Source organism: Dreissena polymorpha, chromosome 5 (assembly GCF_020536995.1).
Source record: "Dreissena polymorpha isolate Duluth1 chromosome 5, UMN_Dpol_1.0, whole genome shotgun sequence".
Taxonomy (NCBI): domain Eukaryota; kingdom Metazoa; phylum Mollusca; class Bivalvia; order Myida; family Dreissenidae; genus Dreissena; species Dreissena polymorpha.
Window position 1 is genome coordinate 43,646,102 of NC_068359.1, and position 20,075 is coordinate 43,666,176.

The window sequence follows — 20,075 nt, forward strand, 5'->3', positions numbered from 1 at the left end:
ATGGGAATAGGGTTTTTTAAGCATGTGATAAACGGGAATAGGGGTTTTAATGCCTGTGAGTAATGGGAATAGGGGTTTGAATGCATGTGAGTAATGGGAATAGGGGTTTTAATGTGTGTGAGTAATGGGAATAGGGGTTTTAATGCATGTGAGTAATGGGATTAGGGGTTTTAATGTGTGTGAGTAAAGTGTCATCCAAGATTAGCTGATGCAGTCTGGATTTTTGCTAAAGAGACTTCCTTAACAAAAATAATATAATAACAATGGAAAGTGTTGTTCCTGATTAGACTGTGCAGACAGAACAGGCTAATCTGAAATAACACAACGCACATGCAGTAAGCCCCCTTTTCCCAGAGTAGGCTCATTTGCTCACTGAAAAAAAAATTTTTACATAAGCTTGCCCAGTTAGTGCCAAGTTTGCTAGCAAATGAGAGAACTCGTTAATTGCAGGAAACCAGTAAAACATGTCCTTATCAACCCAGCTTCCTGCTCAATCTTTGATAGTAGGTTGATGTTTTTGCCAGTAACCCAATATTATCGGAGAAAGGTCATATTTAAAAGTGAGCATGTCATGTAACATAAGACTTTCTCCTGATAAGTATACAGAAGGTGGGGCATGTGCATGTTCATTGAGAGAAATAAACAATGCATGCTAATTACTTATGCAATATCATGAACACAATTGATGGAAAACACTCTCTTGAAGATTTTTTGTTTTCATGCAGCTTTTGGCATTGTTCACCATTTAATGGAGTTTATAAACAGGAAATTGTGTAAGTCAGTTTTTGCTGGCTCAAACATGTAATAATATAGTATAGTCCTTTCATGATTTTGTTTAATTGATTCACACACACATTATTGGTCTTTTCAATGTAGTTGATCTTTCAAGAGAAAATGTATTGTCTTTAAAGGGACTTGATCACACATTTTCTATTTTTGTAAAATACCTTTAAATTATGTTACTAGCAAAGCTGTGATGTTCAGAATAGTTTTAAACATACCCAATACCAACGAACAATATTTTTATCAAATGTGCATGACTGAATGAACTGGGCTTTAACCCTTTCAGTGCTGGAACCGAATTTTGAAGGCCTTTGCAAACAGTTTGGATCCAGATGAGATGGCACAAAACATGGCGTCTTATCAGGATCCAAACTGTTTGCTTTTCAGATAGTATTCTTTGAAAAAAATCGAAGAAAATGATAATTTTAGAAATTCAGCAGAAGACATTTTAGCAGACGACAAATTTCCCAGCATGCAAAGGGTTAACCCAGACCTCGAGAAGCAAAACCTTACACTTAACCAATCAGGCTCTTGAGGGAGGATGGAAGTTTAACGCTATATCGATCAAACACGTTTCTGTTTAAAATTTCGATGAAAAGTATTGCAAATGCTTTAACAAGTCTGATTCAAAAATCTATGAAAAACGTTAAAAACTCTGTATTATTTTCAATTTTTTATAGATGATTAACAATGAACAATACATTTTCAAATATTTTGCTATTCAAGATTGTTATCTGATCATGTGAATAAATAACACAGATATTTTTTGGAGTCTATGACCATTTTTTTTAATCATCATTTAGGCACACTGTGTGCAAGTCCCGTTAAGCATTTCATGGCTTATGGTGTCAGCATTTATAATCTTGAATAAAACTGTCATGTAAAACTTGTTTTTAGCACACTTTCAAACTTGTACTTTTACATGTAAACTGCACCTATTTAAATACATGCTTCAAATCTTTTATATGGTGATATCTCCAATACTCTTTACTAGATCCTATGACTTAACATGTAAAACAAAAATGAATTCACTTGTTATTTAACGTCCATAAATGCATAAAACAAACATACAATACGTAAAAAAATAACATATCAACTTACAAGTGTGATGAACCATTAGGCTGATGACTGGAAATGGCTGGTTCCTTCTCATACTTTTGAGGCTTCGATGACACCTCTAGCCAAGTCCTTATGCGCTCGTGCTTGTTAATTTTGCTTGGCAACTGCTTCCCTGGCGATGCACGATGGTCGACTGGTTCCCTGCAGATGTCCGGCGGGGAGGGCTGGGCTGGGAACCGATCTAGAAGGCCCGAGGTGGGCAGAGGGGGTGGGGCCAGGCCCTTGTACATGGACTCCTGGGCTGAACATAGAAAAAGAATGAAACTAGAAATGTATCAGAGACACTGATGCAAAAAAATACATGTTTGGACACTCAAAAATCCATTGTATACTCGCCACCAGACTGCAGGATTCAGGGAAAAAAACTGGGCCCAGCAAAAATTCCTTACATAACAATCATCTTCAGATTCAGCTGTGCAAGTTTGAGCAAAATCCATTGAGCAGTTTGAGGTTTTGGGAATTCACAATTGTGGAACTGTGCATTCATTTTGGAATGAAATATCGCTTTAATAGGCGGATTTGAGAAATGAAAAAGCTGGTTTTTGATTAAGAAAACTGCATGATTTCAAACAAACTTTGATTGCGAAAAAGACTTTAATTGACCTCTGTTATACAAGGTGAAAAAAAACTGGTAAATAAAAAAATATTCTATTTCTTTGATTGCATTCATTTATGTTAAAAATGCTGAGCAAAACATTCACAATTACAAAAAAACAGCACATTTTCACATCAAAAGTTGTTTTGGCCAATTTTATAAAGGTGATAATTTAATGCTTTGCCTTTCCGTTTTGTGAATGAACATAGATTTTTCTCAGGCAAATTACTGATCTGGAAAAATTATTTTATGAATGGCTGGGACATTTCATCAATGCATGACTTGTTTACAATCCATTCACACAAAATCCTATCTACATAGACCCACTTTCCCTTGGCGATGGGCAATCATTCATTTAATCTTCACCCATACAGAAGCCCACGCTTGACAAAACATGCTTAAATTTGCTCAGTGTTGGCGTACTGTTTCTTCCACATTAACTTTAGGCTGGAGAAAAGGATACAAATGATCCTTTGTTAAATTGGGGACAGATCGCAGGTAAATCTATCTGACCAATCACTGTTGTTCATAGGTCGGTAAAGTGATATATCGTTCAAAAATACCTCATTGCGAAAGGAAATACGCGCCATCAAATTGCTACCTTCGAGGCGTCAGATTTGGCCAATCATTTGCGAGGCGGCGTAAAAATATTTTTTACCAAAGAACGCTTAATAAATTAGAAAAAGAATAGCCGTGACCATGAAGAAAACTACTGAAATGTACTTGAATCACCCAGCCGTCTTCTGAGTACCAATTTAGGCTGTCAATAATGTCCCAGCAATTTGTATCAATTACAGAGCTGCCCTTAGTGGTTGGGGGTGCTCCTTAAATAAATTTGAATGCCAACCATGCTAATGACACTTCATTTTGACAATTTCAATTCATTTCAGTAAGACTGTGCACCCCAGGCAATTATGAAAAGCCTGGGTTCGACTGAGTACAACTGGTGAGGTACAACAGAAGATTTGGTGCGTCAGTCCGTCAGTTGAACAAACTTGATGAAAATCTTATGTATTGTGTTGTTTTAGGGTAAACATTTTTCCACAAGTAAGATAATGTATTGGGTCTAACTATTCAAAACTAACTACTGATGTATGATTTTGACAAGTCTGGTTTAACATCTGATATTTTAATGACAGATACAATGACGGAAGACAATTTGGAACATTTGCTACAAAAATTCATCCTATGACATTACAAGTTCTAAAATATTTAACCTTAACATTTTCAAACTTAAAAAAAACACTTTTGTCATGATTGTGGTTTTGTTAATCTAATTTACAAGAGTAAATGTTTAACCATCTTTAATTATATTATGATGTGCATTAATTATATTTGTTTTGTTTGATGCAAAGTTTTAAATAAGCTAGCACCTAACTTCAAGTACCAATAAGAAGCCATTGAAATTCCTAAGCTGGATTTGATTGATGTCATACTCATATCAGGCCTCTGCCCATAGCAAAAAAGTCATTTATCAACTGAAAACAAACAAATTACGATTGGAAGCCCTCCATGAAAATTGATTTTCACTGATATTAAACACTTCAAGATCAGTTAAACAACCGAAAAGTATTAGGAAATACTAAGGATACATTTTGAGATATTAGATAACAAGGGCAAGCGTTCACTGCCTCCTGCAGATAGTATTAATATCGTAGGAAATCCTTGATTGAGGCGCAATCTGTGGAGAGGATTCATTGACGTAAACCCAGCCATATCACACCCATATCACACATTTAATCAAACTGTTGAACGCACTTGAACGTGTAACTTTGACACCAGTTGTTTACTCTGTTTCATTGAATTGGAGATTCAGATACTTCTAAAGAATGTTCATACATAGGTAAGCCCTCTACACCACTCCAGCAGATTCTGGAATCCATCTATCAACCACTCAATCATTCAGTATCAATCACTCAATCATTAAGTATCAATCATTCATAATCAATCTATCAATCATTCAATTAATCAGTCATAATTGTTGTATTAGCAAATCTATCTGGACGCAATTACACCAACGTCTACAGAAATCATCACTGACCTACAATCAAATCAATCTTTAAACAAACATTCAAAACCAGCAGTTAAATCACACATGAAACCATGAATAGTAAAACCGACCAAAATTTAACATTGAAAAGTATATTTTTTGTCACTTTTTTATGATGTCATAGATTATTTGCTACTTATTTTAAGCAACAAAATCACCATAACTTAAAACTGGTATACTAAAAATGCAAATAACATGTGCAAAAAGGCAATAGGCTCATGTTTATTTTTTAATTTGCTTGCAAACGAAACAATGACTTCCCTGTTTAAATGAGGCCAATCACTTGAAATCTTTCGTGATGCAATAACTGCCATAGAACATTAATATCCTATATTCCCATTAATTACACAAATTAAGTTACATTTGAATTCGGTCATTAGGTGTACAAAGATGTGATGTTAATAATGATTTAACTGATGCCAAGTCAGATACATAAATATGCAAATTCCAAATCATGAGTTCAACATCTTTGCACAAGGAAACATTCATGAAAAATACTAAAAGTTAAACACAATTGTTCCGTATTTTATGTCTCTTTTTGATGATAAATGATTAACCAAATGTTGAAAAAATGTGCTCTATTTAGGACCACAATACTCTAAGACAGAGTTTTTGAGTTTAGGTCAGCAAGTAAATGGTTCTAGATGAATCAATAACCAAGATTTAGCCTTGCAAGTTAAATTTTTATTTTATTGAAGACCTTTTGTTTATACTTTGCATTCTAAAGTTTATTTTATGGGTAGAACCAACACTTTGTACCTCAAAAAAACATCACCTGATCCATTCCTTTTGGATTGGGTCACATAATATTCAAACCTCAATATGGGTATAACAAATTTGCAAGTAAAAGAGGGGGTAATCACGTGACAACAATATGGCGACGTCCATGCCAAGACAGATATTTTTTCCCCGTTATTTATATATTTATTATTAAAGAGCAATCAGACTATGATTAGGGCAAACATATTTGGCTCGATGGAAATCTTCAAAGCCTATTTGGCTCAGACTAAAAGTTTTTGGTGCAGACTGAGGCTGAACTTGGGTATATGTATAGGAAGGACAATTTTTCTTCATACTTTTCAATAACAAAAGCAATAGAACTAGGCGATAGATTTTCTTGTCTTTTTAATGCTCAGCAGTTGGAAAAACATAATTACGTACATTGTAGTTTACACTGACAATAAGCAACACACAAATCTACATCTGCAACTTTCAATTAGAAATCTAGGTGCACAAAACCTACAACTCTCTTAATTCAACAAAATATGCACTATAAGCAGTTAAACATACTTTCACCTTTAGAAATGAGCTGTCATGTTTTTGACATACGCTGAATGACAATTTTCATTTTCATTTCCTTAATTCATTAATAAGTCACTACCTCCCCCTGTTATTACGCTATTTTTGATGACATATATCCCTTAATTTTCACACAACTTGTCCTGAAGAATGTTATGCTAGAGGGCATTCAGCATACCACACTCATGTTTATTGTGCTGCATTAGAAATACTTTGCCTAATTTCATACATTAAGATTTTATCAGAAATATTTTTGCCTTCTTTTTATTTGTGATAATCATCAAATCCACAAGGGAATCTCCCAGATAACATGGTGACAAGAATGATTATTAACTGATTAATGAATACTCCTATCTGAGACAAGAATGATTATTAACTGATTAATGAATACTCCTATCTGATATCATCTGTAAAATACCTGATTGTGAATGTAAGACAAAAGTAAATAAATGAACATTTTATTATACGCCCAGCTGTTATCAGTTATTATTATCTACATGTTAAATCTATGAAATTTAATTATTTATATGAATGTGCTTACATTATTATAATCATATTATCCGTCATAAAATCACCACACCCAAATGATAAACCTTGCAAGTTTGACATGCTTATTTTGTGACTTCAAATACAAATGTAAACCATTAATAAAATCATTTAAAATATTAACTTAGGAAAAAATCAATGTCTAAAATTCATACAAATAAAAAGATTCATGTCCCTATCAATTAAGCATCAAAAGCCCATTGAAAACCAGTCCTAAATAGATTGATTCTGAAGAACATTTATTATAGCCTGACACAAGAAAAAGGGTCACTTGTTAATGAAGTCATTCAGCATGCTTTTTATTGTGCGATAAGCAGGTGCAACAATCACCACAATCCACAATATAGGACCAACATCCCTCCCTGAGAAAATCCCTTTCAATAAGGGGGCCCAATGCTGCCCTTGTGTTATTGACCTTTCAACTCCAGGTGCAAAATATAACAACTAGCCACTGGAAATGTCACATGGAATACATGTGTTTAGGAACAGACACCCCTTGAATAAGAGGCAATGATAATGAAATGAAAAAAAATCATGCAGTAGTTCGTACAAAAAGTGTTTGTATTTAAAAGTTAAAAACAAAATTTCACATAGATAATTCTTACCTGACTTTAGACACCAGGCATAGTATGCGCTATACGATGCATAGTCATATAAATCGGGCATCGACGAGAAATACGGACGTGACATCGATATCATACATGGACATGAGGGAATTGTACACAGCCCCGCAGGAGGGCCCGGGGCTGGCCTCCACATAGGAAACAGGGGCATGGGACTGACCCCAGAGGCACCCGGGGTCCCGAGCCCGAAGCCCATACCACCAAAACCGGATCTCAGATCACTCATGCGGGGTTCCAACACAGACATTTTCCCTCTAGAATCCAGGCTTGTATCCAAGTTAAGCATTACTATTTTTTCCTTATAAAAATAATTTATTAGATAATCCTTCTCTGTTATATCGCACACTGTTTTGTTTAGTTAAAGTGTTACAAGAATAAAAAATAATCCAATGAGCACAGTTAGTTGCAGTAGATCACAATGCAATCAGGCAGGAGAGGATCTTCATAAACAATGTCGGGTGGTTTTTATATTCAACAAATAACATTGTGCACATCTTCAAAGTATGTAACCACTTGCTTGCCACGCTTGTCCCCAAAATGGTCTGATCATTAACACCCTCATACAAATATCCTTCTTTGCCCAAAGTTTAAGTTTACACACAATTCACAGCACTCAATCTGTATACAAATAACCACAATAATTTAATGAAATGTACTTGAATAAAATCCTCATAAAGTAAATCATCAAAATTGTATTGTAAAAAAAATCTATTTTTTTTCTTCTGCCAAAACTATCCAGTTCAAAGGATACTCTTAATAATCACACCTTAGGTTTTCATTGAAATACTGCTCTGTGTGATAAAAGAACACAGAATTTGGTCAGGTAATCGCTTGCAAATGTAAACTTAGCTAACACAATGTCAATTATAAAATCCTCTGCTGATACATTGGGGCACAGCTCACTGCTGCTCTATACTACTGTGAGAAAAATACAATACACTCCTAACATCTGATTGGTTCATTGTGACCTTTCTACCTGGGGTCAAATGTTAAGTCAAGCTTTTCATTGGTTGAAGTACATTTAGAATGAATAAACTTCAAAGCAGACTTAATACTTTTGTTTCACTTTTTTATGTTTTAAAGTTTGTTAAACAAACACTTGGTTTAAATTGTTAAATGTTGTATAAAATTGATTTCAGACTATATTGTTTACCTATTACAGATTGTTGTACTACTATTTAAAACATTACATTAATATGTCTCTTTTTGGTAAATACTTAGTTATTATAATTTGTATGTAAAATTATATTTTGCAAAATAAGATAAGGGCTGCTGCTGCATCATCAGATAATGATGATGATACAATTGTTAATGAAGCACATTATTGTCACATGCAAGTCCTACGGAGATAATTCCAATGACAATTTCATTAAGTTTTTCTAGTCACTAGCGTTTTGCTGCTGTTGTTTCTGATGATAAAAATGATAACTATTGTTGGTGTTGCTAATGCTGTTACCTGTTCACAGACTGAACAGAGTGAATATACAATTTTCTTAATATATGTCACAGATTCCAAGTACATGTATAACTGAACATGATAAATATCCTGTTTGATATGCACAATTTATACCATTTCAGCTGTTTTTATTGCCAATATGTGGGGCATATGTATATGTCACTTTCATTGCTCCAACTTGAGATTAGCTTGTAATGGCCTGGTAAACTCACTTGGCAGAGCATTCGCTTGGATATCAAGAGGTCCCAGGTTAAAGTGCCATTCTGACTGCACACGTTCACTGCCTGGCCACAATAGCGCCCAATGTGGGACTGTGGCAAAAGCAATTCTCAAAACCTGCCTGTGGGTTTGCTGGGGTCAGGTTTTCTGGAACTAGTTTTTCAGAAGTTTTTTTAGTTTTTGATTGATCAACATTATAATTGTTTATTTTTTATAAGTCATAAGATCGTATATACTCTCTTTAAGCCGAACTAGTGATCAGCTCTGATAGTGACCCAGTTACCTCACTTGGTAAACACTCCATTTGACAGCGGGAGGTCACAGGTTGGAGTCCCAAACCGGCGGCACACTATTGACCACTCTATAGAGTTCTCCATTTGACAGCGGGAGGTCCCAGGTTGGAGTCCCAGACTGGTGGCACACTATTGACCATCAAGGTCGAGCACTCCATTTGACACCGGGAGGTCCAAGGTTGGAGTCCCAGACTGGTAGCACACTATGGACCACTCAGTCGAGCACTCCATTTGACAGACGGAGGTCCCAGGTTGGAGTCCCAGACTGGTGGCACACTATTGACCACTGGATTGAGCAATCCATTTGACAGCGGGAGGTCCAAGGTTAGAATCACAGACTGGTAGCACACTATTGACCACTCAGTCGAGCACTCCATTTGACAGCAGGAGGTCGCAGGTTGAAGTCCCAGACTGGTGGCACACTATTGACCATCTAGGTCGAGCACTCTATTTGACAGCGGGAGGCCCCAGGTTGGAGTCCCAGACTGGTAGCACACTATTGACCACTCGGTCGAGCACTCCATTTGACAGAGGGAGGTCCCAGGTTGGAGTCCCAGACTGGTGGCACACTAATGACCACTCGATTCAGCACTCCATTTGACAGTGGGAGGTCCCAGGTTAGAATCCCAGACTGGTGGCACTATTGACCATTCGGTCGAGCACTCCATTCGACAGTGGGAGGTCCCAGGTTGCAGTCCCAGACTGGTGGCACACTATTGACCACTCGGTAGAGCAATCCATTTGACAGCTGGAGGTCCAAGGTTGGAGTCCCAGACTGGTGGCACCCTATTGACCACTGTGTAGAGCACTCCATTTGACAGCGGGAGGTCAAGGCTGGAGTCCCAGACTGGTGGCACACTATTGACCACTCAGTAGAGCACTCCATTTGACAGCGGGAGGTCCCAGGTTGGAGCCCAGACTGGTGGCACACTATTGAACATCTCAGTTGAGCACTCCATTTGACAGCTGGAGGTCCCAGGTTGGAGTCCCAGACTGGTGGCACACTATTGACCATCTCGGTCGAGCACTCCATTTAACAGCGGGAGGTCCCAGGCTGGAGTCCCAGACTGGTGGCACACTATTGACCACTCCGTAGAGCACTCCATTTGACAGCGGGAGGTCCCAGGTTGCAGTCCCAGACTGGTGGCACACTATTGACCATCTCGGTCGAGCATTCCATTTGACAGCGGGAGGTCCCAGGCTGGAGTCCCAGACTGGTGGCACACTATTGATCACTCAGTAGAGCACTCCAATTGACAGCGGATGGTCGCAGGTTGGAGTCCCAGACTGGTGGCATCCTATTGACCATCTCGTTTGATCATTTCATTTGACAGCGGAAGGTCCCAGGTTGCAGTCCCAGACTGGTGGCACACTATTGACCATCTCGGTCAAGCACTCCATTTGACAGCGGGAGGTCCCAGGCTGGAGTCCCAGACTGGTGGCACACTATTGACATTTCGTTAGAGCACTCCCTTTGACAACGGGAGGTCCCAGGTTGGAGTCCCACACTGGTGGTGCACGACTACTAGCTAGAGCACTCCATTTGACAGCGGGAGGTCCCAGATTGGAGTCCCAGACTGGTGGCACACTATTGACCACACGGTTGAGCAGTCCATTTGACAGCAGGAGGTCCCAGGTTGGAGTCCCAGACTGGTGGCACACTATTGACCATCTAGGTGGAGCACTCCATTTGACAGCGGGAGGGCCCAGGTTGGAGTCCCAGACTAGTGGCATACTATTGACCACTTGGTAGAGCACTCCATTTGACAGCGGGAGGTCCCAGGTTGGAGTCCCAGACTGGTGGCACACTATTGACCATCTAGGTCGAGCACTCTATTTGACAGCGGGAGGCCCCAGGTTGGAGTCCCAGACTGGTAGCACACTATTGACCACTCGGTCGAGCACTCCATTTGACAGAGAGAGGTCCCAGGTTGGAGTCCCAGACTGGTGGCACACTAATGACCACTCGATTCAGCACTCCATTTGACAGTGGGAGGTCCCAGGTTAGAATCCCAGACTGGTGGCACTATTGACCATTCGGTCGAGCACTCCATTCGACAGTGGGAGGTCCCAGGTTGCAGTCCCAGACTGGTGGCACACTATTGACCACTTGGTAGAGCAATCCATTTGACAGCTGGAGGTCCAAGGTTGGAGTCCCAGACTGGTGGCACCCTATTGACCACTTGGTAGAGCACTCCATTTGACAGCGGGAGGTCAAGGCTGGAGTCCCAGACTGGTGGCACACTATTGACCACTCAGTAGAGCACTCCATTTGACAGCGGGAGGTCCCAGGTTGGAGCCCAGACTGGTGGCACACTATTGAACATCTCAGTTGAGCACTCCATTTGACAGCTGGAGGTCCCAGGTTGGAGTCCCAGACTGGTGGCACACTATTGACCATCTCGGTCGAGCACTCCATTTAACAGCGGGAGGTCCCAGGCTGGAGTCCCAGACTGGTGGCACACTATTGACCACTCCGTAGAGCACTCCATTTGACAGCGGGAGGTCCCAGGTTGCAGTCCCAGACTGGTGGCACACTATTGACCATCTCGGTCGAGCATTCCATTTGACAGCGGGAGGTCCCAGGCTGGAGTCCCAGACTGGTGGCACACTATTGATCACTCAGTAGAGCACTCCAATTGACAGCGGATGGTCGCAGGTTGGAGTCCCAGACTGGTGGCATCCTATTGACCATCTCGTTTGATCATTTCATTTGACAGCGGAAGGTCCCAGGTTGCAGTCCCAGACTGGTGGCACACTATTGACCATCTCGGTCAAGCACTCCATTTGACAGCGGGAGGTCCCAGGCTGGAGTCCCAGACTGGTGGCACACTATTGACCACTCGTTAGAGCACTCCCTTTGACAACGTGAGGTCCCAGGTTGGAGTCCCACACTGGTGGTGCACGACTACTAGCTAGAGCACTCCATTTGACAGCGGGAGGTCCCAGATTGGAGTCCCAGACTGGTGGCACACTATTGACCACACGGTTGAGCAGTCCATTTGACAGCAGGAGGTCCCAGGTTGGAGTCCCAGACTGGTGGCACACTATTGACCATCTAGGTGGAGCACTCCATTTGACAGCGGGAGGGCCCAGGTTGGAGTCCCAGACTAGTGGCATACTATTGACCACTTGGTAGAGCACTCCATTTGACAGCGGGAGGTCCCAGGTTGGAGTCCCAGACTGGTGGCACACTATTGACCACTCAGTAGAGCACTCCATTTGACAGCGGGAGGTCCCAGGTTGGAGTCCCAGACTGGTGGTACACTATTGACCATCTCATTAGAGCACTCCAATTGACAGCGGGAGGTCCCAGGTTGGAGTCCCAGACTGGTGGCATCCTATTGACCATCTCGTTTGATCATTTCATTTGACAGCGGAAGGTCACAGGTTGCAGTCCCAGACTGGTGGCACACTATTGACCATCTCGGTCAAGCACTCCATTTGACAGCAGGAGGTCCCAGGCTGGAGTCCCAGACTGGTGGCACACTATTGACCACTCGATAGAGCACTCCCTTTGACAACCGGAGGTCCAAGGTTGGAGTCCCAGACTGGTGGCACACTTTTAACCACTCGGTAGAGCACCCCATGTGACAGCAGGGGGTGCTAGGTTGGAGTCCCAGACTGGTGGCACACTATTGACCATCTCGGTCGAGCACTCCATTTGACAGCGGGAGGTCCCAGGTTGGATTCCCAGACTGGTGGCACACTATTGGCCACTCGGTAAAGCACTCCTTTTGACAGCGGGAGGTCCCAGGTTGGAGTCCCAGACTGGTGGCACACTATTGATCACTCGGTAGAGCACTCCATTTGACAGCGGGAGGTCCCAGGTTTGAGTCCCAGACTGGTGGCACACTATTGATCATCTCGGTCGAGCACTCCATGTAACAACGGGAGGTCCCAGGTTGGAGTCCCAGACTGGTGGCACACTATTGGCCACTCGGTAAAGCACTCCATTTGACAGCGGGAGGTCCCAGGTTTGAGTCCCAGACTGGTGGCACACTATTGATCATCTCAGTCGAGCACTCCATTTGACAACGGGAGGTCCCAGGTTGGAGTCCCAGACTGGTGGCACACTATTGACCACCAAGCAACATATCTTCTTTGCTGGTTATAATACTTGAACTTGTCAATTTTTTTGTTTAAATTCAATGATGTATGTTGCAGATTGAGAAAAGAATAATGATACTGATGATGAGTGCAATGATGATGATAATGGCGATTGTGAAGATGAACAAGAAGACAATAAATAACTAAGACGGCAACCACAACTATGGTAATGCTCCTGCTGATGATGTTATGAGAATGCAACCTTTAGTTTGTATTCAATCAATATTAGTAGAATAAAAAATCTTCAATAAAAGACAGAATGTTACAAAAAAGGCATACATTGATAACATCAAACCATAAGTGAAGGCATATGAATGTCAGACTGATGATCAATATCTTTACAATGTCCTTGACTTGGTATAATCCTATATAGAAAGCTTCATTGAGTTTTGGCACTTCTAGCACATGATCCAAGTGGGAACTCCTTGAATGAGATGCCTGGAGGAAGCTTCTCAGACACCCTGTGCATTACCACGGTGATAAATTCAATTTCAGCACCTATTTTAAATATAAATCTCTGATTATATCTACAGGTAGTTTATCTTTCTTATGAAAGATGTTTAATGCACCTAGCATGATTATTTCTTTGACCCCAGAGGCCCAGCATCCACAAGATAGGGGAAACATATGAGTATAATGCTTTTTTTGCCAATTAAGTTTTTGTTTTCATACTTGAATTTTTCTTAGTAAATGTGAGATTTGACAATGCTCACTCTGGGAATGCAAGAGGAAAATTTAATATTTTTCCTTGACCTGAATGGTATTATAGTATTTAATTGACTTCAATTATAATCATACAATTAATTAGGTAACGATGAACCCTCCATAATTTAGGTCTACCGTTAATTCCAATGAGTACATACTTTCTGAGGGAATAATTTTTATCTATAACCAACATATTATTATAGGATAATTTGGTCTCAATTTCAAGCCTGTTCAGTTGGTGAAACAGAATTTTAAACAAATTTGCAGGCTAATATGTTAGAAATCAGCATATTTGTTAAGAACATTTACACGTGCAAAACTTTTATTTCAAAGAATAAGAGGGCCAACAGAAAATTCAACATCCAAAAACACTGAACAATATATGAAAACCACCAACTTCTTTCCTTCATCAGTTTTGTCAGACCACGTGGCACGGCCTCGAGAAATCTCAGGAGCAGAGACATTCAGGTAAGAACATTATGCATCCCAGCAGGGAAACTTCCTGGACTATGATACAATCACACACACACCCAGTTGCAGACAGAATTGCAAATGCAATCTATTTATTTTATGTTCTTCATGGGGTAGCACTCACATAGTAAAGTGAAAAAATTCTGATCACACATTTAAATGACCTCATTCCATGCCAAGTTTCTACTACTGCTTAATGGCAGTGATTCATTCATGATTTTTTTGTCAGTGGCTTGCATTATCATAATTATCATCTGACAGGTTTCCATTGATTACAGAATGTTGGTTATCTCCCATTTTAATGCAGCTGCAGGCAGTTTATGGTAAAACAGAACTAAAAGGAGATTTGTTGAAAGGCAGTTGTCAATTCTTTTCGCCAATAAGAAGTGATAACAGAGAAGAAAAGTGTATGAAACGAATATAAAATTGGAACAAAGTTCAGCCCGACCAAAGCTGACAGAATGCAGACAAAATGAATACTTAACAAGACTGTGCTTATTGGAATTCATTTCAGAGCTTCATATAATACTTTAAAGAGCTGTTTAAAAACAATAATGTCCCGTCCAATTGTTAAAATGAATATTGATATTTATTTTTTTTTGCTGTAAACAAAACTGTTCAAAATAGGGAGCAATTACGGTAACAACTCAATATTACCAAAAGTGATATTGCTCATTAAAATCTAATCAACAGGCATAATTAAAACCAACAACTTCTTCAGGTACCAAACAATAGCACCCTTTATAGACCATAATCAAAGCGCTGAAGGCACTGAATTGTTCGCTGTTGTCGTCCTTGATTAGCTTGTGCGCATCAGTGTGCACAGGCTAATCTTATTTGATATGCATTAAGCCCTGTTTTCATAGAAAGCAGCCAATATGAACAGATTTCAATAATAAACACTAGACTGGCCAATGTCATTTTACAAGCTGGTATATACACTCACTGCTAAAGCAGAATCATTTGTTGTTTGGTGCAGAGTGAGTTGCGGTTCTTACCGTAGCTAAGGCTTCTAAGCATTTGCAAAATATGGTCTGTAAACATTTAAAACAAGAAATATCTTTAAAAAAGATATACGGCGTTGATTGTGGTTGCAGTTAATGAAAGGTAAAAACTTCAATGAATGAGATCAAAGATAGCGAATGTCTTTTTCTGTGCAGTTCTTAGCTGCAGCAAACGCAGTACGGGATGATACGCAGAGTTTTCGCGGCTTATTTTACATTATTACATATTGCTGGTCATAAACGTATAGATACAAAACAGAAAACCAAAAGATGAAATGGAAGTGAAATTAAAACATATGAGTCAACCGGCCACACGCGAAGTATCCGTATATATTTTAAATATTTATACGCGCGTCCTTCGAACAAACCTGTTTTAGTGGTTTGTCTGGCGTTGCTATTTGATTCGATTATTAATAGTATCGAGAATCATTGCGCTCATGCTTAATTCATTAGTCAATATGATGGCATAATTCATGTTAAATTAATTAAAAATAATATTTATCATGGTATTGTTGTAAAACACATTAAGAATCTATTATTGACATACCATAGGATATCGCTGGATATCTTCAGTTAACATCTGTCTGGTCTAAAGAAAATTCCAGTTCACCTAGTTCACGCTATAGCGTCTTTATTATGTAACGATTATTTTCCTGGCCGCGAACTCCGATCAGCACATAGGGTAGAGACGCAGCGATGACCTGTATGTAAACTCTGACATTCACACACAGTGGCCGCAAATTGACCCGATATACCTCGCGAGTTGAAATGCAATGCATTAAAAGTGAGTCTTCGCTTCCACTGCTCTCTATACTTTAACATGTTAACATGTTGACAGGAATATGGAAGTTAGTACTAAATATGAGAAAATAGCCTTTAAGTGCAAACGTTCTCGCGCTGAAAATCTTCTGAAAATAAAAGGTGGACGCACAAACTGTATTGATGTCGAGATTGAGTGTAAAACTGTTCTATCTATTAAGCCTTTTCATTAGATATAAAATTGTTTCATGCTGAACACGCAGTAAAACAGTGTTACAAAGACGCAGACATGTTTCCAATGTTCTGGTCGTATTCTCAAATCAGCCATAAAGTCAATGAAGTGTATTCATCCGTACTTGGCCGCGGGAAGTTTTATTTGAATTCTATTGGACGCTAACAAAGGTCAGGCTAAGGTGAAAAGCTGGCGTATACAGCTTACGCCGAAAAAAATAACCGAAAGGTCGCAATATTTACATTTATAAAATTATAACAAAGAGGACAATGATTTATGTTACATAAATTACTCAAATATTTGGTCCTTCTACTGGGTCATGTCATTTTGTAATTCAATATTGTTGATCATATGGTATAACAACCAGCATGCTAGTATTCTGTGGCTTCTCAAATATCTGGATAGATGGCATCTCAAATATGTGGACAAATGGCAGCTGAACCCTTTACCACTTAGATACATATTTTGATATTCTGTAGTCCTCAGAAAGTTGTAGTAAATTAACCCTTTGCATTCTGGGAAATTTGTTGTCTGCTAAAATGTTGTCTGCTGAATTTCTAAAATTAGCATTTTCTTCGATTTTTTTCAAAGAATATTATCAGAATAGCAAACAGTTTGGATCCTGATGAGACGCCACGTTCTGTGGCGTCTCATCTGGATCCAAACTGTTTGCAAAGGCCTTCAAAATTCGGTTTCCGCACTGAAAGGGTTAAAGACCTTCTTTTACTAGATTTAAGTTTTAAAGCCTTCATTTCCAACTCTTAGCTACTGATGAGCAGCAAACAGCATAAAACCTTAACAGACTGTACTCACAGGCTGTTTTGGTTTTAGGCTGTTTGCACATAGCCATTTTCATGTTGCTTCTGAGTGGGAGGTTTGAAAATACCTGGGTTAAATATGTGAATAGAGACAAGAGAGGTCTGGACCAGACAAGGTATGCCTTTTCAAACTCAGCACTCAGACAAGCATACAGATAATGACATTTTCTCCCAAAAGTGTTTTAAAATTACACCAGTGACAAGTTTGGTATGAATCTCAGCCTATTCTATCTTTCTTACAATGGACAAATAAGCAATCATTTGAGGTATTGATCTATGGTGTGTGAGAAGTCTCCAACTTTGGTGATGGTGTTTCAGCAGTTTCCAAATTTGGGAAGGGGTCTATGTAGAACATGTTGTTGGGGAATTTTATATACCCTTAATTCATCGGGCAAATATGATGTTATTCTCATTGTTCTATATAGATATATTTTACCTCCCTGTGGAAAGTCGCAAAAAGCATTAGAATACAATTAGACTGAAAGTAGCCGTTGGTGGTATTTATGAGTATTAAAGTATATCATTTTGGGATGTAAGAAGGAATTGTTTAGTACATTTACATTATTCTTCTATGATTTTTTTTTATCTTTTCTAAATGTCCTTTATTGGTAAATTCAATAATATGAAATAATATTGTCGCAAAATTTTAGAACTTCGATGGTAGTAACTCGAAGTCTAGTCTTGCACAAATATCCTGACTAGAATTTTATAATTCAGTCAAGTTAATACGCTGCCACCAGTCCATAAAGTGGACAAACTCTCTTGTAACTCATTTAACTAGCAGAGCTAGTAGAAATTAAGTAAAGTCATTCGTTTTTTACTACTACATTTTATTTACATTATATACACAATTTATTTTCACATTTCCAACTTAAGTCAAGCATTTGATATTTATGATATAAACATCTCTCCTATCAATTATTTCCAAGCCCCCTTTTGAATATAACATCAGGTTTATATAGTAAACCCCATACCTGAAATCTTAGGTTAACCTAATAAACAGTTTAGGTCATGTACCTGAAATTTAAGGTGTACCTGAAATTCAGTTATGTCATAACTCTTAAACTTTAGGTTAACCTAAAAGTCCACTTAATCATGAACCTGACCATTCAATACACACTAGTGCCAGATCCCCATTGATAAGCAATTATCCAGAACTGACCTGATAATGAGTGTTGTAGGTGTACCCGAGTTTACATAATATATTGTAATCTACCTGAAGAACTATCACCTTAGATACATGCACATGTTTTATGTAGTAAATATTGATACCAGTATAGACTCCAAATTAATTAATAATACCTCAATTAGTGAAGATAATCATTATTGCTATAAAAACATTTAAGATGCAAAATAGTAAAAGAATCACTAATAAAGTAGCTAATGTATGATATTTAAAAACTGCAACAATATTATAATTATGATGAATTTTTAAAATCCGGAAAATTAGACCGGGGGTCAGGGGCCGCAGGTCCCCAAAAGAAATACAGGGCAGAGCACCCCCCCTTACCCTAAGCCATAACTATATTATATTTTTGTGTAGTCTTTCATGTTGAAATGCAGGCCTATGGATGATGTTGTCACACACATCTTGCACAATCCTGCAGAACTCAAAGTATTCCGACAGAAATATAATACATATATTGTATTTACTAATGACCAGTTTAAATTATCAGCATACAACAGATCTTTTTGCAATACCTTAAGTAAACAATTATGTTATAGAACATAAATTTTACCTTAAAAGCTATTATCTTTGTAGGTTACATAAAATATTTGTGGTTAAGCATTTACAAATAATAACTGTTAATATCAACTTAAATCGTTAAGCACAGTGGTATTTTGTGATTTTGTGAGATTTGTAGATCCAAAACCATTTAAACCACAGAAATATTAATGAGTTATGAGATTTCAAAAAATGTATAATATGCCATAATGAAAGAATGATAACGGCAAAAGATGAAAGGACTGGTTGGGAATTTAGGCTATCACAAAAATTGTAAGAATTCGCTATTCAGCTATTCATAAAGCCGAAAAAATGTGGTCTACAACTGCTCAATCTGTCTAGGATCACACGCAGGAACACCAGAATTGTTTTGCTGTGAGAAATACATGCCATTTGAAGCTGAAGAGTGGAATGTACATCATATCAGTTGTCTTCTACTACTAGAAAAAATCGGCAAAAAGTCTGAATGAACGAATTTCGAGAAAACAGGGTGAATTCCAATCCAAATAAAACAAGGGCTGTTGGTAAAACATGCATGCCCTCCATATGGGCTGTCAGTTGTAGAGGCAGCCATTGTGTGAATACGTTTTTTGTCACTGTGACGTTGACCTTTGACCTAGTGACCTGAAAATTAATAGGGGTCATCTGGGTCATGATCAATGTACTTATGAAGTTCCATGATCCTAGGGCTAATTATTCTTGAGTTATCATCCGGAAACCATTTTACTATTTCGAGTCACTGTGACCTTGACCTTTGACCTGAAAATCAATAGGGGTCATCTGCCAGTCATTATTAATTTACCTATGAAGTTTCATGGTCCTAGGCGTAAGCATTCTTGAGTTATCATCTGGAAACCATTTTACTATTTCAAGTCACTGTGACCATGACCTTTGACCTAACCTGAAAATCAATAGGGGTCATCTGCCAGTCATGATCAATGTTCCTATGAAGTTTCATGATCCTAGGCGTAAGCATTCTTGAGTTATCATCCAGAAACCATTTTACTATTTCGAGCCACTGTGACCTTGATCTTTGACCTAGTGACCTGAAAATCAATAGGGGTCTTCTGCCAGTCATGATCAATGTACCTATGAAGTTTCATGATCCTAGGCCTACATGTAAGCATTCTTGAGTAACTATATGGAAACCATCTGGTGGACGGACGGACCGACCGACATGTGCAAAACAATATACCCTCTCTTCTTCGAAGGGGGGCATAAAAATCTTCAATGAATACATAAAATAACTTATCTATTTCAACCAAGA

General features: G+C 38.9%; 1 protein-coding gene across 6 annotated transcripts in view; it reads right to left on the reverse strand.

The window, feature by feature from the left end:
• LOC127832344 (transcription cofactor vestigial-like protein 4) overlaps window positions 1-20,075 on the reverse strand; it is a 121,213-nt gene that overhangs the window by 22,263 nt on the left and 78,875 nt on the right. For 3 of the 6 annotated variants that reach the window (XM_052357762.1, XM_052357759.1, XM_052357761.1), the window contains exon 2: window positions 1,885-2,143. The exons of 2 other annotated variants lie outside the window; for them this stretch is intronic. In XM_052357762.1, the coding sequence (XP_052213722.1) occupies window positions 1,885-2,143 (259 nt within the window). Of the gene's footprint in view, window positions 1-1,884; window positions 2,144-6,997; window positions 7,937-20,075 lie in introns of those variants that run through there. One more of the 6 variants, XM_052357757.1, reaches the window with a different exon arrangement.